This window comes from Lineus longissimus, chromosome 1 (assembly GCF_910592395.1).
Source record: "Lineus longissimus chromosome 1, tnLinLong1.2, whole genome shotgun sequence".
Taxonomy (NCBI): domain Eukaryota; kingdom Metazoa; phylum Nemertea; class Pilidiophora; order Heteronemertea; family Lineidae; genus Lineus; species Lineus longissimus.
In genome coordinates, this window is record NC_088308.1 from 22922574 (window position 1) to 22946120 (window position 23547).

Genomic DNA, 23547 nt, shown 5'->3' on the forward strand with positions numbered 1-23547 from the left:
CTCAGAAGTAATAACTTGACAAGCGCCCCTAGTGAATAAGACAAAGATCATTCTCAGCACCCGAGTTGTTTTCGCACTGTCCAAGAGTTGCACCACGATATCATATCAACATTGTCCGCTACAAGGTCGTCTTTCACTCAGTAGGCTACACTAGATTATTGTCCGAGGCCTATTACTTTATAGTGTATGATCAAGGACATAAAGCTCCATCTTCTACAAACCAACATGAACATTTGTATGAATAAAACAATAATTTATTCATATAATTTACCCATGCAGAAACATTTTTACCAGTACACAATTCTTTGTTTCACATACATTTTACCAAAAATATATAAGCGAGCATCGTCCTGGCCAAGAAGAATGATAAATGTTATTATCGTTATCAAATTTCTTGCAGATGAATTATGGTGAATTGACAGCGTTTGTGGCATCACAGAAAATCCACTATTTACAGATGATCCTTGTCTCAAGTCATTTTACTTTTTTCATTTAAATATGTACTTCATTGGAAAACAAGTATCACAGATTGTCTACATTTACTTAACTTTTACAACAAAAATCATTTGAAATCAGAACTATATAGGACGGCAATCTCATCATTCTCTCAAACATAATTGGAAGTACATTATCTTGTCAATCTGATTATTTCAACTGTTATTTTAAATTATTAATAATTATTTTAAAAGTTTTTCCAGCAATTGTAGCTTGTGGCTATTTTCTCATTGGTAGGAAAGTGATAAACTGTCCGCCTCCGGGTTTCAGGGATATCAACAGCAAAGAAAAATTTCCCTGTTTTAGAAAAGAACAAGTTCAAGTATACAAGAGCAAAATGACAACAAAAGGATATGTGGAAGAGACATGTTTTGGAAGTCACTCCTTTTCAAAGCAAACATTTGTACACTTGGTACGAAACAAATACAGCAAAATCAGTTTCTTTGGCAAGGATTTTATTTTTTAATCATTTTCACATTACAACAGTCCGATATTCTGTATTTTTTACTGTTGAATTGGAATACCCTGTTGAGGTTTTCATATTCCTAACGACCTTGCAAAAATAAAACCCCCACAAAAAATAACTGATTTTACAGAAGCCTTAACTGACCTACAACGGAAAATTAATGGGTACTATTTCCATAAACTTAAATTAATGCGCATTCAATGATATGAAATGATAAAATCACGGTATAAATTGACCATCTAACAAAACAGCTTAAGTTTGACAGACAACAAAGAATCACAAACAAAACTAAATGGGCATTTAGAGACAAATGCCAGTGTCAGGTCAAATACATGTAAGAGTTACCTCTTTCAGTAAATTCATTTGAAATAGCAGCATTGTGTTTAAGCCCACTGAGCAACTGGGCTCTATTCGTTAAAACAGACACATGACAATGCAACCAATACACTGACCTCTCCGGCCTAAGTGATTTCAGAATAGGCACAGATTTTTTAAAATTGCAGTGGCCTCAGTCAAGATCGTCATATCTCGCCCGTTTATCACCCGGTTCACCATCACTGCCTTCACTATCGTCTATTTTGGCATCGCCTAGTACGATACTCAGGGGTACCCTTATCTGGTCTCCAGTGTTCATGATATACTCAGACCCTACACCTGTTGGCAACGATCCCGTACCACGTTCTATCTCGGACAACACAGTACCAAAAGCTTGGATGAGACGTCGGGCGTTGTCACATGTGAAGCACAAAGGTGGCGTAAGCAAGATCACGTTCTTGTCATACCCTTCGCTATTCAGGAGGATTTTGTGCTCTTTCATTCTGAAAGTGAAAATGATACAGTATTCACTATAAAAAGAGAAGCCAAGGAAGATGTTGAAGGCAGTAAAAATGTGGAGCGATTACCCATTTCTGCAAAATGGTGGGAAAAGACAAGGGTCGAAAAGTGATAGCCATGGAAAGGCAATCTGACCTACGAAGTTTTATTGTTTATGTTTATGAACAAACATGATACTTACTTGTAAATGAGGAGTTCTGTTGCTTCAGTAGCAGACTTCCTACTTTCTTTATCAGTGACTAATTCTACACCAACGACCATACCTATACCCCTGAAAAATGAAAATATTAATTTATAAACCGTTATGTGTTTTGAAATGGAGGGCTTTGATTATGAGCAATCTCCAATATGGCTACACCTGTGATAGGTTTTTGCCTACACCTAATATCACCCGTGATCACAGAAACAGTGAGGTCAGTACCTGTGTTATAAAAAACTTGTTACGCAGACAGGCGAAGTATCTCCTCATTCTTACCTCACATCTCCCATCATTGGATGATCAGGCAATATTGCTCTGAATCCATCAATTAGACATTTCCCCACAGACCTGGCGCTGCTCAGCAGTCTCTCATTCCTAATCACATCCAGCACAGCAAGGCCTATTGCACAGGAAACAGGGTTCCCTCCATACTGAAACAAATAGATACATTTCAGGCAATTCTAAGTAAGAAACCTTTAGATTTTGCATCAAACAAACTTAAGGGCAGTGAACAACTAGATAAACTATATTCAGTTGTGTACATGTCATGGTGAATGAATTAAGCTCCCTTAATGGAATCATGACGAACAAGCAAACTCAATACATCATTGAGAAACATGTACTTCCCTCAAACACCCTGCTTAAATTTCACTTACTCCGCTAGCAAAGGTGTCCAAGGTATCAGCTATCTCAGGTGTGGTGACCACAGCAGCCATTGGATGGCCATTACCAATGGGCTTCCCGATAGTAACTATATCAGGCACTACATCTGAAAGATACAATCGTAGCGTTTGGACCTGATACCAACATTACCGCTTATGCCTCCCGAGCAACCAGGCCGACACATTTTACTCACTCTAAAACCCTAATATTAATCATAAGTACGTGTATAAGATTAAGTTAACAACCTTCGAACCGATATCAGTGTCCTTTATTCATTGGACTAGTAACCTTTCACAACTTACCATGAGCTTGGAATGCCCACCAATATTCACCAACTCTCCCAAGTCCAACCAAGATTTCATCTGCTATACACAGTCCTCCAGCTTCTCGTGTGTGCCTGCAAATTGGATAGAATGACTGATCAATACTGAGGAGATCTGGGGATTGTATTGTGATCACTTAATTTCAGACAGTGAGCCTTTTTCAGACTAATACAACTCCTTTCATGATATAATGAAACCTTTTGTTTCAGAGAAAAACTTCAACTTACTTGTAGCATTGCTTGAGGTAATTCGGTGGTGGATTGACAACACCAGCCATTGCCATTAATGGCTCTGATATAAAAGCCGCAACCTGAAATAACAGATATTGGGTGATATGAATAAAGAGTAGTAAATGCTTTTATCTAAAACTCCATGTACATTTACACTTGGCCTTTCTGTACAAAATTGAAGTAAAAGCATTTGCTAGCCTTTATTCATATCACCCAATGACATCAGTTCCTGAACTTGTTTGCAATACATAGTGGTCCATAGGAGATGCTTATACCCTAAGGTGGCACCACAAGTGAATTAATGCTTTGGATCTGGGTTGGATCTACTCAGAGGTTTCTTTGTTCATGGTGGTTGGTGTGTTTCATCAACACACCCACACTTGTGGAACCTGTTGACGCCTAACAAAAACCATCAAAAGCCTTGCAAGACACTCATGCAGGATGGCCTAAAGAGATCTGGTCCCAACATGTGCAATGTTCAAACCAGACAGAATGCAAAAATACGCCAAGCAGAACTATCACATTACCTGTCTTCCTTTTGATGCAGCCTTCTTGATTTCCTTGAACACTTCATTAGAGTAACGTTCAGACACATTAGCTGCACTTTCCCGATAAAGACCTCGGTATGTGTTAGGACAGGGCACCTGCAAATAAGAGATGCCTGGCGATTACAGTTACAGTACCTAGCTTTTCTTGTATTACAAGTACTACTGTGCTTATCATCATGTGCCACCAACAGACCAACAAGACTGATAACAAGTGCACAACAGGCTGTTTCAACTGAGAGAGTTGCAACAAAGCCTACAACATCATAGAGAAACCACAATGCACCATGATGTCATTCATTTCAACCTGTGAACGATGCAGGTCAACCCCAGCCACCCTGATGTAGCCGGAAAGGGGCAGAAACGAGTGTCGTTGGAGCAATACAACAGCCCACAATGAGGACCAGTGGACATTGTCATAAAGCTACAGTTCTACATCTACCACTTACAGTATGTACCCATTCCTTTTTCCAATCAGGATTTTTTGATTTGATTCGGACGGGGCTGATGTCATATGTGTTCCCAAGGTTACCATGGTAGGCCCTGAAATGCATGACAAGCGTGTTCTTCAAAGACAACCTTTTCCAGTTACCTCAAAGTCATGTAGAGTTATTATTCATGTGGATGATCACTGCATGGGGGCTCACTCCAAATAAACATTGGGCAAATATGAAGGGGGGGGGGCATTTGATACATGTACTAGAATTTCGCGATAGCCTGCAAGGTGTCATTTTGGAAGGAAACAGTATCAGGTTTTTATAACATATTTTACATAACACCCCTCAGAAAATATATATGCATGTATAGCAGGGAACCATGGAAACAAGCAGTAAGGTGATAAAATCTCGATGGTTTCACAGAGGAGACATGTGCATCAATTTCCTCAGGTAAATGGGCAGCAAGAAGAACAAACATTGGTAGATGCTGCCACTGAATTGCCTTCTCTTAATCTTATATGTTTTCATTAATATGATTTTTCTTCTTATTATTGAAACACGTTTTATTATTATGTGCAGTACTTACTCATCGATGATGATGAGATCCTCCTTCTTGGTGTAAGCTCTAGCAAGCCTTATTGCAAGGTCATTTGCTTCAGATCTGCAGATGAAAACAAAGACATGAATCAGGCCTATAGAGTATGCAGAATTGCCTTGGAAGAAATTCACTAGTCTTACTTCCAGTCCATACTAGATAGTAGAGGTACACCTATAGAGCTATGACAGGACAGGCTGTCAGCTATTTGCATGTAGTGTGTGTGGGTAATGACAACTAAAATGAAGACAAACTTAATAATGGCATAATACACATGTGACACCTTCAAAAACTCAAATGTTTTAAGAAAAATGTGAGGAGGGGGTGTTTTAGCAAACAAAACAGCCTGAAGAAATGAATTACCCAGAGTTGACGAAGAAGCACACGCAAAGCTGATCAGGCATTGTCTCAATCAACTTCTTGGCGTAAATAGACTGATGGTCTGTCAGAAATCCATTGCAGGTAGTCAACTTGGCCATCTGCTCCTGGCCTGCTTGCACCACATGGGGATGACAGTGGCCGACTGTAACAGAAAAAGAACTTGGAAACGGCACATCTGGAACACGAAATCATAAATCCCAATTTCATTTTCTTCTTGTGATAGGTTACCCTGAACTACCTGTGAGGCGTGAGCCAAAAACTGGTAACATGATAACAGTAAACACAGCTAGATAAACATAGTGTGGTTTGCACTTTTTGCAGGAAACTGAAAAGTGAAAGTCAATGAAATGCCCACCCTGTAATTACAGTTTACTCACCATGGGCACAGCAGTTGATGCTGTCCAGATACTCAGTCCCAGACTCGTCGTACATATACTGTTTTGACGCCCTTACTACTTTCAGGGGTGCAGCATCATAGTGTAATTTACATGTTTTCCTGAAGTGAAAGAACACAAGAATAACTTTTAAAATGTCGGTGAGAGGGAGGATCACATACAGGGACAGAATTCTTTGCCCAGAGAGCCTTTGCTGCGAGCGGCCTTGTTCGTTGTGGCCAGCAGCAGTGCCGTTGCTTCCTCCGCCTGGACCTGGTGATGAGGGTATCCATCACTCAGTCAGATAGATGAGAAGACCCTGGCAGCTCAGACACTCAAGGAGTAGATTAGTACTCAGTGCAGTGCATGGAGTAACATAGTTGATACCTGACTTGGCACTAAAAACACTAAACAGTGGTCAGTGGGCATGGTGTGACAGTGTGAGTGTCAATGTCAGTGACTGACAGCTGACTAGCTAGCTCAGGCTGTGCAGTCTCTCTCTGCAATGCACTAACATATCAAACATATTAGAGTTGGCATAGTATAGTCAATAGTGTACCCGAGATAGTTCCTCCTCATGTGTAAAGTCTGCTTGTAATTAGACTTTTTGGCTTCCCCTAGCACCATTTCACAAGTGAGAAATAGAGAGAGAAGAAGAAAATTTCAGGTCATTCTCGAAGCAAATTCATGTACATAATACCATGAATGTATGTCATGTATGTGATGTGTACATATCAAATCAAGTGCATGTGACGTACATGCAGCTGGTTACTTCGAAAATGCGAACCCATGAAATTTAAAGGATCACTCGAGTCACTCAGAGTCTCGCGAGTATACCCGGCAACGGGAGTATAAGACCACGAGGTTCAGAATGAGTTTGTTCGGCGTTGGTCAAATTAATTTAAGTGGATGAATCTCAGTCAATGGACACGGATGTGCGTGTGCAAATCCATTGTTTGGGCATTAACCCACAAGTAGTGCTTACTGACACCAATCATCCTTTAACAATTGGCGGGAAAATCCACGCCCGTCACTGCAATGTTCGGTCTCACTTTTACTTGAAACCGCAAATTTCAAAATGGCGCGGAGCGATTCGGTGAGAGAATTTTACCAATATAAATATCACAAAAAATAAATCTTTCTCATCATCAAGATATTATTTTTCTTTATTCGGGGCCTAAATCAAAAGCTCACATTGGCATGTTTCCATGCAGAGAGTTTTTAAGTAAAAGTATTGCAAGGTCAACTTGTTTTTCAGGGGGGAAGTTCAACTTCAGAGTTTATCATTATATGCATAGGCCCTATGATTCACATGCAGTGACACACACACACGTACATGGCATATACTGTAATGTACACATCCACATGCATAATCATGATAATGCCCCTGTTTAGGCCTGCACTTGTTATTGTTTACAAACAAAGACTTGACTTCAGTTCAGGTTGCAGTGGATCAAATGCATATTACCATTGAATTCTATTGCCTGGATTGATTGATAATATGATGGAATGGACAGTTGAATTTCACCTCTACTCTAGGCTGCGCCTATAGACTAATGACAGGATGAGGCTGGTTCAGTACACTCGCACGACACAGTGCCAACATCGGTTGTTAATCGTATTTCTTTTGCAGAGATCCCCTATTGACACGATGGAGGAACTTATTGAATTCTTTGATAGTCAGAGCTCTTCACATGATAACCTGAATGCCAGCTTTGTTGATGGTTTACTCAACCCACCTTCAGGATATGTATCCCAGATGAGAGTTCATGGCACACCACTGCTGCCACCTCTTGTGAGTATGCTTGGGTATTTCTGTGGTCTTTTATGAATTTTGCGACAGCATTGGAAGTAGAGATGTCTCTGTCTGGGTCTCAATGATGTCATTCCTTATTTTTATAAGCGACAAGTGACCAATACAGGATCATTCTGTTAATGTTTGAATCCAGACTGCTATTTAACACGATTGAACTATTGAAAATCTAGGCTCCTATCGCGCAAAGCCAACAAATCTGTTCGGCGTAGGCTAGACCTACACCATATTTTTGGAACACAAGGGAATTTGCAGCACAAATAGTAGTAATGTCTCATACGAAAGGAGGCTTTATAGAAGAAATAAGAGCAAACAAGCATTGATTCTGTGTTTGAAAATATCGTGAGACTCGGCCATCCGCAGCAAGGGCATAAGCCATTTTGAACTGCAGAGTGAAAAGCATTGATAAAATTTCAGTAATGTTTAAACAGTTTTGAAATGTAAATTATAGACCTTCCAAATAAAAAAACAGAATGAGCCAATGTACAATGCCATGAATTGGATAAAATACGATCGTGATAAATTTGAATATAATTGAGAAAGCAGCAAATCGTTTGTTTAGCCAGACTGTTTTCATCAATGTATGATGATGCTTAGGCTGTCTGGGAAGTATATTGATCGTGTTTCATTACAAACTGCATGTACGCCTGGCTGGCATGTATCCAATATGTGTGTCATGATATGAAGAAATCCAGTGTTTGAAAATAAATTCGTGTGGCATTTGAAATGTGAATTGAGTGGATTATGTTTTGTTTGTATTTTACATGTTTTAATAATGGGCACTTGTCCCTTTATGTGTGTGCTTGGTTTAGTAAATGTGTTGCCAGGACATGGAGGAGAACAGATGGGATGAAAGCGGGAGGGAAAGGTTTTAAAATGTGGTTGTGAATCACATCGACAAGCACTACTAGAATAGAGGTTTAAATTCTTTTAACCTGATAAGCTTGAAGTTGGATGGATTTGAGAAGTCCACAGACCATGCCCCAATGCTGCTTTTGTTTGGTGACAGTTGGTTATTGTGTGCAAATAATTTATCAGCAAATTGTGAACTGTGTGCTATAAAATCGTTGATCTGATTTCAATGATTCAGAAACCATGGGTGGAGCGGTAAACTAAAATGCTTTATCCGGGGTCGGTGGATGGTTTGTTTATTAATATTTGGTGCAGTGCCTGCCAAGATATGGCCTATTCAAAGCCTCATGAGTTTCAATCGATTTGACTGTACACAAATGTGGTCATTTATTTTTTCAGATGACCAAGAAACGAAAAGAGGAATGTCTGACATATCGCCATCAGGCAGTATTGGCGGAGACCCGGCTCAGGGCACGAAAGAAGGATGAACTCTTAGCAAAAGTACAAGAAGCATTAGAGAGTGTAACGGTAGTGTACCCCACTAATCTATCTAAGGGTCAAAATCGTCTTGTCGATCACATGCTATAAACATTGTCTTTAAATACAAAAAGTAAAGGCTAAACTTTGAAAAATGAAAGACCATAACTTACAAACAAGGATTGCTAAAACATCAATTGTGGTGACTCTTTGAAACAAAATACTTTCTGACCAAGCTTTCACCGAGCAGGCATGCCAACAAGTTGTTGAAAAGCCTGGCAACAGTGATGTCCTGTCCTAGAAAGGTTGTCAGATGAAAATGAAATTGCTGCAATTTCGGTTACCACTATTGGAGTGGTCACATCTGTTTTAAACATGGTATGAATAAGATTTTGACCCTGCCTCGCTTTCCTTACTCCTCATTATAATCTGCTTCTGTGACATTGGTCCATGGTTTTTAGTCTTGACAATTCTTGCGCATCCTCTGCTCTGCATAGTAATGGTTCTAATTATTTCTGTTTTTCCACTGAATTTCTTTAGTTTTATCTCCCTCTTGTCGGACTAATCAAGTATACTAATTCACCATGGTACATAGACCAATACCATTGTCAGTGTTTTTGTCCTGTCGTTGTTGCTCTCCCAAAAACCTCGCCAGTCCATTTAAATTGGATTAGAACATGAAACACTACATTTAGAAATACATGTTCCTTAGACACTTGGGATTCAACAAATGAATTTTAAATGACTGTTTTACATTAGTGATAATGGAAGAGGAAAAGACTAGTCCAGACTATATAATTATCCCTTAGAAAAAACGCCTCATGATCTCCAAGGACAAGTGTCTGAGGTAGTTAGATACTTCCAAAACAAGGAGACCTAGATTTTAGGGAGTTATCATGACCTGACTCCATTTCTTGTTGTTCCAGAATCCCCACTCCAAAGAAAGTATCTTCCGAGACATGAGGGGTCAAATCTCAGTGAGCAGTGCCATGGATTTCGACGAGGGTATTGTGCGCCCAGATAACATTACATCAGCACTTTCACCAGATCGTGAGAGGGAGGCACCGTCAATGAAATTCAGCGAGACTCTTACTAGTACTATTTCAGACTTTGGATCAATGGGTATAACATCGAGTTATATGTTCCAAAGCAGTGATAGTAGCGAGTGCCAGACGACAGTGATTGCTCGTGATGAGGATAGTCATTTCAAACAGGTTGTGCGTAGTCTGAAGGAAGAGAGGGAAAGAGACCAGACAGAGAGAGAGGGAGATTCAAGCATTCCTGTAGCTCTAGGGACCAATGAACCGGATCTTCAGAAAAAGTTAGATGACATACCTCCGTTGATTAGAGCGTCCGATCCCAGGGGCGGTGCTGTTGTTGGACAAGACGCAGACAACAACTCATCGCTGTTGAGTCGGGTGAATCTCAGTATGGATGAGCAACCAGGTGTGGAGGCCATCGTTAATGGTTTACCAGGGACTGGTAGCGGGACATCTTCTGAAAAGTCACTCAGTCGGGATGATACTGGTGTTAATTCAGCTGCACGTCGCAGACGGCGAAATGAATCTGGTAGTTCAAAATCTAGTAGTGCCTATGATGATGACAATTTGAGTGAATATCGTGAGCTGCCTGCTGCTGGTCAGAGTAAGGTTCTCGGGAAGGCTCTTGATGTCTTGAAAGATGTCGCTGAATCCAATAATGAAAGATTAGACAATGGTGTTGTTGAACAAAGTAAAGAAAATCTTGATCGTCAAATGTTTCTTTCTGGTGATAGCAATCTAATGTGTACTGCCAGCACAGACATTATGCAGTATATGAAGACATCAGTCGGTACAATGGCTAGTTCTACAAATACTCTCCAGGGGAGCCCCTGTCAGCCTGATGAGGATGCTAGGACTCTCACAAATGCATCTGTGGGTGTGTCTGCCCATGTGTCACGGGCAGACACTGGTACTTTACCTTTTAATGTTGTTCAAATAGCTGGTGTAGAAACTGGCGAATCTTCAACAGATCCGGCAGGAAAAACGCATGGAGCTGTGCAGGATGAGTCAGTGCAGATTGGTTATGGAGGAGTTTCGTCACGTCGAGGAAAGCAGGATCACTTGCAACGCTACCTTCAGCAGTTGAGTCAGCAGCCGACGATGAATCCCAATCAGAGAACGAGTGCAAACCTTGAGGAATTAGGTACACAAGTGACAGAGATGTCCATCACTACAGATATGAACACTGTCAGGCCATTTTCTTGCAACTTTGAAGTCAATGCTACCATGCCTGAGGAAGATCTTTTGCAGTACCAGGCATCACATTTTGAAGAAATGCGCAAACGCTTAGAGTTGCAACAACGTCAACAATTGAATCAGCTTCTATGGGAACAACAAAATGAACAGTTAATGCTTCAGCAGGATTTGTTAGATCAAGAGGAGCGTGTTCGTCGTGCACAGCGTAAACTCCTTGAGCAACAAACTGGGTCTTTGCCATCGGGGTTGCAGCAGATAACCCAGGGGTCACCTGTTCCACATTACGAGAGCAGCAGCGAGGATGAGTTTTCACAACGAAGTCCATACATAAGGAGTGATGAGTCGAAAAGTGTTGATGTTAATAGCGGGCATTCTCAAGAGATCGATCCACTTGCTGATCGAAGTGAGATGATGCGGCAGTCTGAGCCAGCATACCTCCATGGCCATGGGCAGACGTCCCCAGTCTTGCGACGAAGACCAATCATCAAAGTGCCAGAAAAGGTGTGTATCTTCAAATGCCATCTTGTATCACAACCTGCTATTTCTAATATGATCTGAAGAATTGGGTCAAACTATGCTGGTCAATTGTAAGAATATTTTGATTGGTAAGATACAAATGTTGCTTTTGATTCAACTCTGTGGTTTTCTTTTTTCGCAGCCACAGGATAAAAATAAGAGACTGAAATCACCACAGCGGGTAATCTTGGTGGTTAATGAAAAACACTGCATGGTCAGTTCTCCCACTCTTTGTCCTCTGAGTTACGGTGGGGGTCCCTATGAACTCCCTAACCCCATTTTCGGTGAAGGTGTACCATCACAGATAAAGCCCTTCTAATTATCAAGCTTGAAAAAGTCTGACACCTTAATGACAAACTTATAGTTCTTCTTATTCTTGGGACTTTTTTGTGGGAGAATAGTTGGTGCTCCAGACTTTTTAGTCCAGTCCTTCTCTTAGTTTTGGTGATGGCAAAAAATAATAATACTGCGACAAATATTTTAGGATTGGATTGTGGTGGTGGGTATTCTGTCTCAAAACTTTCCCTGTCTGATCAGAATCATTTGAAGCAGTCATTGTGTGTAGAGTCTTGCAGGCACCCATTCACACTGCATGTGATATGGGTGTAAAGTGTGGGATGGATTAATTGACTGTAAAAAGCAACCTAGGAAGCTATGCCTCGAGTCGGCTGTTGAAACCATTCCTTTCAGCTGTACTGTAAAGTAGATCTACTTTATTCTTTCAGGCCCTTGCCCCAGAGATGAAACCAAAGTTTGACCGGATATCAGCCTGTGTGAAAGGTTACTTAACAAGACGACTGCTGAGAACTGAAAAGGTTCAGGATCTTATCAAAACCATCAAGGTACGTGAAAAGATATCAGTCCACTCTTATGTATTCTGGAATTCTGATCTAGCTCTATTATGCCACATTGAATGGCTTCACTGGTTTCCTGGGTTGAATCAGAACGGCCGATTTGATACATTATTTAATTAGAAAATGGTAGTCTTTAGTCATCACTCCATACCTACATTCAGTTTACATATATCAGGTGTCTGTGTTAAATGTGTGTTTTGTTTCCATCCAGGATACTGCTGAGTTTGCTATAAGCTTCCAGTCTGAGACACCTATCAAAAAAGGCATTTATTCTGTGCAGGACATCACTCTGCAAGAACGGGTCATAGCGCAGGTATAGTTATTTCTTCTTCCCAGATTGTGACTTGTGTACTATGCTCTCCGCCAGGATACAGTGATGCAGGGTGATGTATTGCTTGTGTCCATGGCCTAGTCACTTGAGTTTGATTGGCACTTCCTTGAGTGAGATGGAAACCAACTTGAGGTTTTCTTTGCAGTCTTGCGTTACTAGGGCTATAATCCCACTGTGTACCCAGCTGTTGTGGCTCATAAACAAATGCTCACAAAAGTTGAAACGAAAGAGAGGAGGCAGAAGAAAGAAATGTGTCAAAATATGATGAGTTCTTATTTTCTTGTTGCAGCTGCGGGCAGCTTTGTTAGAGATCCATGAGATTTTCTTTGACCTTCCCCTACCACAACGTCTTGCTGTCATCACTCACTCACGGCAACTCGAGGAGGAGAGGCGGCTAAAAGAAATGGTAAGACATCATGCTATAGGGGGTGGCAGATGATTCATCCTTTTTGCCAGATTCTGTGAGATTTACAGTATGGTGGTTCATGAAATGGAAGGACTTACGCTGTTGACATCAGCATGTAGCTCTATTTTAATAAATGAAATCTCCCTCATAAGTTAGAAATGTCAGTGGCCTGAGCTGTGAAACCTGGGAATGACTTTCTGTAACGGTACTCTTAAGATAGTCACATGAAGCCAGATTTTAAGGGATGTGTTAAAAGTCATAGTAAGCCATCTAGTCTATTTGTCAAGAACTCTATCTTTTTGACAACTCTTGAATTTCAGAGAAAAATTCCATACATTTGGAATGCTGAACAATTAATGAAGGTACAATTAAAGTGCATCCAGTATATTTTGCTGCAAATAAGCACTTTTCATAGTACAACATACCTTGTCGCATAAGGTATTGCACAAATTTGAATGACAACACCTGCATGGCCACTTCTGCTTAAAATCTAGAAACTAAACATTCAAATTACACTTGCAGCTCTAGAAACTCATGGCATCTTTTTATGCTATTCCTTCTTTATTTGTAGCTGCTACGACGACAGGTACAATTTTTTTCCGATGGAAAATGTGTTACGATTGTTTTAATGTCATAATTTAAAGAAACACAGCTTTTTATTGGGACAATGCTTCTATATGTCTGACCTTATGTCGAATAGGAGTCCCTTCTTGGTTGTATTTGCTTTCCCACTTGGGAAGTGTAACTTGAATGATGAGTTGTCTCATCCAGCACCTATGTTCCAGACTTGATTTTGAATAAAAAAATCTTTGAGCCGTGACCCAACGCTTTATTGGCAGAATATGATGCTTGCTAATAAGAGCCTAAGCTAGAAGTGTGTCTAAAAAACTGAAGGCATTTGACTACAACTTTATTTCTGTTCCTGCTGCTGCAGTATGTTATGTTTAGATATATTCGCATGTTTTAATGCATGCATATGCTTACTGAACTGTTGATTCATGTTGGTCATCTCAATAACAGCACTCTTCACTGTAAACCCCAAGTTCCCTCATTTTACTTTGATATCATCATATACATGTAAATAAGGATGCCGTCCAAACAAGGGAATTCCGTCAGCATTGAGAAAATAGAGAAAGTAATAGTCTAGCTGGCATGCCATGGTATAGGTTCTTTATCAAAGTGTTTGATTAGCTGATACTTTCTGCCAAAGCTGGCTGTCTTTGGAGGGAAGGTTCACGTAAAAAACTAATCTTTTGTCTTATTGTTTATTGTAGGGTAATCGACGTAGCGGTAATTTTAGCAGTATCCCTGTAAAACACAAGCAAGAAGAAAGGAAGATTAGTGCTGCTACTGTTAAAATGATGGAGAGAAAGAAAAAGGCGAAGTGAGTGCTAAATTAACATGTTCGAGTGCATGTAGTTGTCATCTGAATATTCATCCTCACTAATTTAACTTGCCCCTTCAAATAATAATACCTCTTACCAGCTTGGTGCGGGCTATAGATTTCAACCGAAAATTCAATCGCTCTTGATTTCAGAAGTGCAGAGGACACAGTGTTCAATTACGCACAGCAAGCAAGACCAAAGACGGCACCCCCTGATCAAAAACGGCTCAAGACTTTAGATATCAGGTACAAACAATGTGAAATTGACCAGTTAATTTCGGCATGTGATGAAAAGTTGCATTTTCATGATCGCATTCTTGTTTTTAATCTTTTTAAATCCGATGCTTTTTAGCATGAAGAACTAGCTCATGTATGATTAATTCCATGGCAAAAAGAAAATTTCTCTCTTCAATACCGATCACGTTGTACGTGGGCTAGTTTTGCTATGTTTCTTAGATTCATGGTTGCCTAGTTAGGTATTGGGGTAAGGATAGGTCTACTAGCATTTCATTTGCTTATTTTGTAAGAGATTAGATACATGTACCTAAGTTTCTTAAAGGGGTCTTCGGTATCAGTTTTGTTATGTTACTCTGGTTTGAAATGGGTTGATATGATGCCGGTCTGTGTAGCATTGCTTTCTTCTTTCTCCTCATTTACAATCAGTGGTAGGGGTTTCTGTGAGAAGAGTCTGGAACAAATAGTATCTGCTGGTACCTTAAAGAACCTGATTTTTAAAACAATTGCACTACCAGTACACTCTTACTTTTTCCCTCATGCATTGGAATCAAATTAGGTATACAAAACTCTTCTCACAAAAATCCAAGTAATGACGTACATGGCGCAGTATGTACAGTTCATCAAAGAATACCACTGAAATATCTATTCATTTCGCCTTATTTCCGATTGGGTTTCAGCGGGCCACTACGACGTCAGTTTCAATCTATTTTCAATAGGGCTCTGCGACCAATTCAAGGACAGACAAGCCCGGTTAAACCGGTGAAGGAAGAGATAGTAAAGTAAGATTGCAGAGCATTGAACTATTCATGGCTTGTTTCTACTCTAGACTGCTTTATGCTTTAGATATATGTATACTTGAAAATCATTGAATTTCATCCTTCCATGATTTTCAAGTGTGCAATATGCTTTCCTACATTCATCTCGGAAGTTACATGAAGAATGATCTGTTGTTTTTTCCTACCTGTTGGATGCCCCCCCCCCCCCCTGGCCATCTGTTCATGGTCCATCCAGTGAATTTGCACAACTTAGTAATCATAACCTTGGATCAGGGTGCACATATCTCAGCTCTGCTTCACTTGTTTTATGCTGTGGTTGAAAATGAAGAAAACCAGCCACTTCTCAGTAATCACCTGTGAGTGGGAGTATACATGTAGCTCTTAATGCAACAGCCTCACTGTCTGTGTTGTCATTTTAGGTCTCTGTCTGTTGACCGACCCAAGACGGCACCGGCAAAGCCTACTCTGCATAGGGAAACATCATTGAAGTCTAAGAGGACAGACGTCTCTTCAGGTAGGACCAAATAGAAGTGGAATTTAGACACCACCTACTAAAGACGAGGACGACTTTTAACAGTATGATTTTACCCCCAAAATGTAATGTTGCATGAAAGAAATGGTGGCTAGCTTTTGACATACTGATCTGTCTTAAATTCCCATGTCTTAAATATTTGAGTCCAGTTGTTTATTCGGCAACAGACCATTTATAGTTTGAAATATTGGTGACTTATCTACATCTAGCATTAGTATCAATATCATTGTCATTGCTTGATATTTCACTTTCCAGGAACCAGGAAAACTGCAACTAAAACGACCACTCAAGCAAGCAAGGCCAAGTACTCAAACACAGCTAAGACAACATCAGTTGTCAACAACAAACTCAGGAGGTAGAATAAGTGTAGAGATGACAATGAAAACTATTTTGTTGGATAAGAGCAAGGAGTTGAGAAGAAAAAGAAAACCGACACACAGCATTTAATAGATTAGAAATTCGTAATATAGTCCTATTACATGTAGATTAGTCTAGATCACTGCAGGTAGTTTTTGATTAAAGGGACCACTTGGGTGTGGGATTTAAGTGGCCAGGAGGATAATGCATCTTCTCACCACCATGCACCGCCTCATGTAGCCTTGTATTGTGCCTTTAATTTTCCTGCTGATTTGTAATAGTACATTCGTGATGTACTGCCATGTTGAGTATTTGTAAACCCTTGAGGGAAGTAAGATAAGAAATACGATATATGCCAAAGGTTTTTGCTGGCATTTGTAGTTTGCTTGGTACTTGACATTGTTTTGATCATACTGGACATTACAATTATAGCTAGGCTTTTTGTAAATAGAAAAACTTGGTCCTGTTAATTGTGATAGTGGTTTCTTGTGCTTCCTATGAAATAATGTTTATAGTAATCCTTCCAGTCATTGCTCTTCCCAAACCACTGGCCAGGAAGTTGACTTAATGGTACTTTGTTGATATATGTTATGCAGTATCCTGGTCAATTAGGTGCATATCACTTCTGAAAACTGGTATGTGTAGTGGGATAAACATGTACATCTGCACACGCCTTTCACTGTTCTTGTGTCCACTTTTCCCGTGTAAGAGAAACTGCATTCAAAGAGGAGTATGCGTTGATTTCGTGGAAGATAATGCTGACACCTTTGAAGTCTTATGGGCTCATGACTGGGTTTACAGTACTTAAAAATTGATTGGCTATATCTGAATTAAAAATTGGAGCTTGGTTGACTTACTCAGTTGCAGCTGGTCTGCATGGCTATAATTTACTTACTCTTGTTAACCTTTGTATATAATATTGAACACTCGTTGTGTTTCTTTGTTAAATGCTGATGAAATATGTTAGTCCTGACCGGAGTATATCAAGGGCTTGGATGCTAATTACTTCAGTAATTATGTGCTGGCCCAAGTGTCTGTTTATTTCACATGGGAATGTTTACAATTTGGTGCCTTTGCACAATTTCTTCTCTTTCATTTGACATCATTCTGTTTTTTCACACCATTTATTGATGGCACAAAACTTGAATCGAGGGTTGGACGTAATGATACAAATGTGTCACATAATAGCTGGCATTCTTGAATTTTGCGCAATAAAGTATAATAGAGGTCTTCTGCAGACCAAATGGTTTCTCTGATATCCATTTGAAGGCATGACCATGACCAACTCGGCCTTTTGGTGTATGGGTTTCCTTTCGGCTAACTTGCAAATTTGTTAGTTGCAGCAATTCTTATTTTTTTGTCCATCATTGTCACATTTTTGAGATGTAAACAATTGGTTTTCTTTGTGTAAATAAGTCGCTTGTCACCATTCCAATTGCATCGACTCATTGCAGGTGAATAAATAATAGCTTGTTTATAAAAGTATATATTTGAGACTTCTTCTTGTTTTGTATTTATCCCTGTGACCTTCAGTATCCCATTCAAGATCAGATATTTGAGATGATGACCAGTTAATTTGTCCGCCAGGTGCCTAGGCCCATCAATAATGGAAAGTCCCAATACATTGGAAGTGCCATGGTAGGTACGTATGTGGGTAAAAATTTCAAACAATAACCGAATGAAATTATGCCCAAGATTCATACAGGAGATAAACCATTCAGTGTGAACTCGAGTTAATTTTGTCATCTAAGGGCATGGATGCTTACTGGTGATAGACCATTCGATGGGAACTCAAATCCTACAGGGGGCCATCACTTTTTTAAAATCTTTTTAAACATGTAACATGCATAGGCCTACTGTTTTACTATTCTATAACCGAGGCAACACGTGCGCATCGTATTTCCCGCGTAAGAACGGATGAACTAATGGTGGCGTCACCTATTATTACGAAAAGAGCCCCGACATCCCTCGATGTGTATATTGAGAATGTAACAAATCGCATATTTTTATTGCGAAAACGCAATCGTTCCGTCTAGTTTACGAATTTAGAGAAGTTCAAAGATGTCTGAACGTAAAGTTTTGAACGTGAGTATTGACAGTAGATACAATACCGCATTTCGATTATACGTGAATGGCGAATCGTTGACCTCTTCGTACAGAAATTATTTCGTTAAATTTTTGTCCGAGTTTAGGTACTTTACTCTGCTGAACGATTCAGCTATTTTGTATGGTGTCGAATGTCGAACGGTCTCAAATCACATATCATCATGCATGAGTTTTGTCTATTGCCTTTTGTCCCAAAATCTCTGTCTCGAGCCTGCAGTCCATTTCTAATATGCCAGTGAAGTCATCAACAACGCTGTATTTTAGCCTGGCCTCCACGAACGGCACCTAAAAGTACAATAACGTTGCAACGTTCCTCTGCGTGGACTACGGTATAACCTATGGCTATAAGCCATGTGACTCGGGTCAGAACATGCTGCCCTATGATAAGCATCACGTCATCGTACTCCTACCTGACGCAGGAAGCTGGAGAGCCACTACATCATGTACATTAGTGGTGTTGTTGCACAGTGAAATTTTTTATTGAATTGATCAAAGTTTGCTTGCTTATTCATGAAATCCTTTCCGGTTTTCAGAAATACTATCCACCAGATTTTGATCCTTCAAAGATCCCCAAGTTGAAACTTCCCAGGAATAGACAGTATAGCATCCGTATTATGGCTCCATTTAACATGAGGTAAGTTGTTTTAGATTAAAAGGATATCTATTTGGAAGATGTATAAAACAGGCTTGGAGTCATTGTTGTGTTAAGTTACTTCTTTGCTCTTCATAGAAACTGTTTGGTGCATCTTTGGTAGTCTAGTGACTTACTGCAGCCACAATTGGTCCTGTACATTGATCACTGGCCAACTTTCTTTCTCTAATTTTGATTTATAAATGATGTTTCCAGATGCAGTACCTGTGGAGAATACATCTACAAAGGAAAGAAGTTTAACTCAAGGAAAGAGACTGTGGAAGATGAAGATTACCTTGGCCTGAGGATCTTCAGATTTTATATCAAGTGTCCTCGGTGTGTAGCTGAAATAGCCTTCAAAGTAAGTGCCATGAAGGGAAAGTGGAGAGCGAAAGTAGTATATAGTTTAGGCACTTGCATCGAAAATGAAATATTGCTTGCACCCATAATTCACATGACCTCAGAGCTCAGAGACCATGCAATTACATAAAACAGATAAAAGAGGTATGACAGCTCAAGATTTTTTCTATCATTATTTGTCCTGGTGCTGTTGAATACACTGTCTAGATAGTTTAATGACAATTGGAAATTCTTTGTGTTTTCAGACGGATCCCCAGAATACTGACTATTCTTTGGAAGATGGTGCCACAAGGAATTTCGAGGCTGCTAAAACTGCCGAGAAGTTGGCCAGACAAGAACAGCAGGCAATTGAAGACGAAGAGGCGAATAACCCTATGAAAGTTAGTCTAAGATATTAAACAAGATGTGGTTGAGTTCATCAGAGGAGGCTGTGCCAGCTCTGGGGAAGTGGGGGGGGGGGGGGGGGGAGAACTATGTTAAGTGAGCACCTCAGGTGGGAATGGCCACAACAAATATCACTCTTTTTTGCATATCCATGGTCCTGTCTCAACTTTGGATTGTATAAGCCATAGTGATTTAAGCAACAGTCATGGGCCTACTGGGACTTGGAGAACATGTAGTAGAAAATTGCATAATGTCACCTATTTTCATCACTTTAAGGTCTTAGAAAATCGTACCAAGGCATCAAGGAATGAGATGGAGATGATCGAAAACCTGGAAGAATTGCGTGATCTGAATTCACGCCACGCCAAACTCGATCATGAGCAGATAATCAAGATGCATCAGGTTTATGACGAGCAGTTGAAGCTTTTGCAGGAGGAAGAAGATGAGAGTTTTATCAAGTAAGATATTAATTGGTATCATTTGTATACATTATGTTTCAGCCTTTCTAGAACTTTTAGTAAGATACTTTCGGAACATGCTGTGTCTCCTGGCATTTTCTAGTTTCTCTAGGTTGGGAACCATTAGCTGTAGATTTCATCCACTGTCTCATAGAATCAGAATCTAACTATTGAATTTGATATCTTTCAGGAAAGTCTTTGGGAAGGATGGAGCAGTGAAACGATTGGCTGATTCAGACAGCGATGATGAGGAATCTAAACCCTCACAACCCAAGTTGATGAAAACAGAGAAGCCAACAGATATTTTAACACTGGTATTAAAGTTTAAATGCAAAAAAACCTGTCAGCCAATCCGAACTTCCACTTTCCTGAGTATGGAAGCTGAAAATGGTTACATAGTAAATACTAAACAATATGTTTTTTGTTTCTTAGAAAACAGTGGCAAGTAAAATTGCGAGCAGACAATTTTATTGGTTTTGTTGTTGTTGTTGTTATAACAACGCAAGAATAAAACCCACTGACAGGTTACCGCAACTTTCGAAGTAGCAGCACCTATATTACTGGTAACAGAATATATTCACTGAAGTGGTGCCATTATTATTTTTTGTGACAGCACCTGACTGGTTTTACAGTAATATATATTCTCTTCAAATTTTCTCTCATCATAATCTAATCATAATGTTATTTTGTCTCTTTTCTAATAGGACATCAAGCCAAGCCAGAGTACAAGTAAACCCACGTGGCAAAAACCTCCAGGAATCGGATCATCGATAAAAATCAACTTGAAAGGATTAGTCAAACGAAAAGCTCCCAGCACTGAGGCATCAGGTCTAGATTCAAAATCGAGTGCAGTTAGTGCACCTGTAAATGAATTACCATCAAATGACAATGCTGCAAAGGACACTGACAATAAAGTGTGTGTAACTTCGGAGGCTTCAGATCCTGGAAAGGACACTAGTACGAAGAGTGATGATTTTAAGCCTGCAGCTACAGAAGATAAGGACAGTGTACTGAAATCCAAACCTGTTGCATCTGGTCTTTCACTTTTGGGCAACTATTCAGATTCAAGTGACGCGTCTGAGTCTGACTGAGGTCACAAACTGAACACTTGATTTTAATCAACCTTTCTGACTGTCATTCACAGCTGGCAGTATCAAAGTGTAGCTGCACAGGAATCCTACTCCTATCAGACCTCATGTCTCGGACATAAGCACATGCTGGCAGTATCAAAGTGTAGCTGCACAGGAATCCTACTCCTATCAGACCACATGTCTCGGACATAAGCACATGACATGTCATGGAGGTGTTCCGGTAAAGAGAGATCCTGTGGACACTCTAGATCGCGACAGGGTTTTGTGGTCTCGCGTGCATACAACTACTTGATGCTCCACTTTTGTGACCCTTTTTGCATGTCCTCACATGAAGTGTAATGTATGAAGTGATGACGACTTGAAATGTTTTGGGCGTGGGATTCAAGGAAATATAAGTTCCAGTGACCAGTTAACAAGGATTAGGGTCAGATTTCTATTCTAATATACTCTATATTCGTATTGTTCCACCCAGTCATGTAGATTTGTTTTGTACCCTTCCATTGTTTTTAAATAAATTTATTCTCTAATAGATGTATACATGTATAAGGTACAATATATTCATAGGTCATTCTTTAGCTACATGAATTCAAGTAAAATATTATGAGACACTGAAACTAATGCTGGCAGCACACATACATGACTTAAATGATTGCTGGACATACATGGTCACATCCGCACGCTAAAACCAATGTATCGTATGATTGTGAATGTGTAAAATAATATCAATAAATGAGATAACAGAATTTGGTTACTGGTTGTTCTTTCAAATCTGCCATAAATTTCATTGAGGTGCACTTGCCTGGGACCATGCTGGGTTTCTCTGTGCTGTTTCCTGGCAAGACCAATCACTCATGTATTCTGCCCACTCGGGTGATTTTACCATTAGCTTTGGTGACCAGGTTCTCTGTTCTATATATCTACAGCAGCTTCATACACTGGTGGTGGAGGTGCCTTCAGTTTGGGACCAGGTGTGTAAAGCTGCCTTTCCTGCTCATACTGTTCCTGTTCTGCTACAGCAAGAACATTACTTGGGTACAGTTCATCATTTTGTGACTCCATACCAAACCTTGCTTCCTCATCCACAGCGAGACCATGCCCATAATCAGCCTGAACCATGTCTTGCCCATAATTCGTGTCTGGTTGATCAGTTGCTCCATGTCGTAGGTCAGGTTGATCCATATTTTCCTCATATTCTGTATTGGACTGTTCAGTATAGTTTTCACTGTTGGGCATATTGTTGACCCCTCTCAATGGTGGTAGGTCGCCCAGATGTCTCCTGTCCTTGGTAACTGACCTATAGGAGTAAATTTGTTATGAGAGCAATGCATGGCAATGGCGTGACAACATCTCCAATGGTGCACAAATAGAGAATCGGGTCTGAGAATGTTTGAGTGTTTCAAGGTTGTGACTCTGTCTGTCTCAAATGCTATGTTTTATGGTAAGGCTGTGACAATATTATGATGTCAAAAGGCTGAAGTATTCATACATTTACTTTGGATGTGACTCTGTCCTTAGTTTGTTGTTAGTACAAACCTGGCAACAAGCTCAGTATGGTGTGATTGTTTTGCTTGGAGTCCACCTCCAAAACACCAGATGCAGACGCTAAAGGAAAATGACAACTATGCCATAGCTGTCCATTCTGAAGAACCCGTGACTCACATTATTTTAAAATGACAGACAGCATATTATAGCAATCTAGTATCTCACAACCTTCATGTTCAGGACAAAGTAGCAAGCAACAAAACACAAGAATCGCTTTGATTTCGTTAGTCACAACCAGTTGCAGGTTCTGTTAGATTATAATAATTAAACTTCAGATTCATCTGAGGGACTTGCTGAGCCAATGCTAGTATCGTATACTTACGCAGTGGAAGCAACAGAACTGTTATCAAGTTCCGACTGTCTTCCCACATTCATCGTCTCTTTCCGAGACTTTCGCAGTTTCTTTCTTTTCTGTTTCTTATCTTTTTTCGGCTTCTCTCTCTCTCCATCAGCCTGCATCTCTCCCGGTTGTTCCCTAACAGGCTCTACAGAACTACTTGGGCGGTTTTTTTTAGAATAGATGACAGAGCCGACAAGAATTATGATCCCAATACCCAACAAAACTCCTCCCGAAATAGCAAAGTTTGTGTAGGTTGAGGTCGCATGTGGCCCAGTCACACCAATGACCAACAGAACGACACCAGTTACTAAAGTTATCAAG

The 23547-nt window shown here is 40.0% G+C and overlaps 3 protein-coding genes across 3 annotated transcripts; 2 read left to right on the forward strand and 1 right to left on the reverse strand.

Annotated features, from left to right (window-relative positions):
* Positions 1–240: 240 nt before the first annotated feature.
* LOC135492784 (5-phosphohydroxy-L-lysine phospho-lyase-like) lies at positions 241–6236 on the reverse strand. The gene is made up of 12 exons (XM_064779431.1): positions 6102–6236; positions 5546–5664; positions 5151–5310; positions 4779–4853; positions 4205–4298; positions 3738–3854; positions 3208–3290; positions 2960–3054; positions 2651–2763; positions 2271–2425; positions 1977–2066; positions 241–1779 (listed from the first exon to the last, which is right to left on the reverse strand). Exons 1-12 carry the CDS (start codon positions 6167–6169, stop codon positions 1470–1472), a joined length of 1479 nt encoding a protein of 492 aa, XP_064635501.1. The 5' UTR covers positions 6170–6236; the 3' UTR covers positions 241–1469.
* Positions 6237–6582: 346 nt separating this feature from the next.
* Positions 6583–17774, forward strand: LOC135492795 (uncharacterized). The gene is made up of 14 exons (XM_064779442.1): positions 6583–6638; positions 7176–7337; positions 8607–8735; positions 9611–11422; positions 11580–11651; positions 12163–12279; positions 12503–12604; positions 12912–13028; positions 13600–13614; positions 14303–14412; positions 14566–14658; positions 15327–15428; positions 15845–15939; positions 16213–17774. The coding sequence occupies exons 1-14, from the start codon at positions 6621–6623 to the stop codon at positions 16314–16316; spliced, it is 3048 nt and encodes a 1015-aa protein (XP_064635512.1). The 5' UTR covers positions 6583–6620; the 3' UTR covers positions 16317–17774.
* Positions 17775–18310: 536 nt separating this feature from the next.
* Positions 18311–21525, forward strand: LOC135498065 (splicing factor YJU2-like). The gene is made up of 7 exons (XM_064788261.1): positions 18311–18399; positions 18954–19054; positions 19268–19412; positions 19657–19791; positions 20072–20253; positions 20444–20567; positions 20958–21525. The coding sequence occupies exons 1-7, from the start codon at positions 18376–18378 to the stop codon at positions 21342–21344; spliced, it is 1098 nt and encodes a 365-aa protein (XP_064644331.1). The 5' UTR covers positions 18311–18375; the 3' UTR covers positions 21345–21525.
* Positions 21526–23547: the final 2022 nt, after the last annotated feature.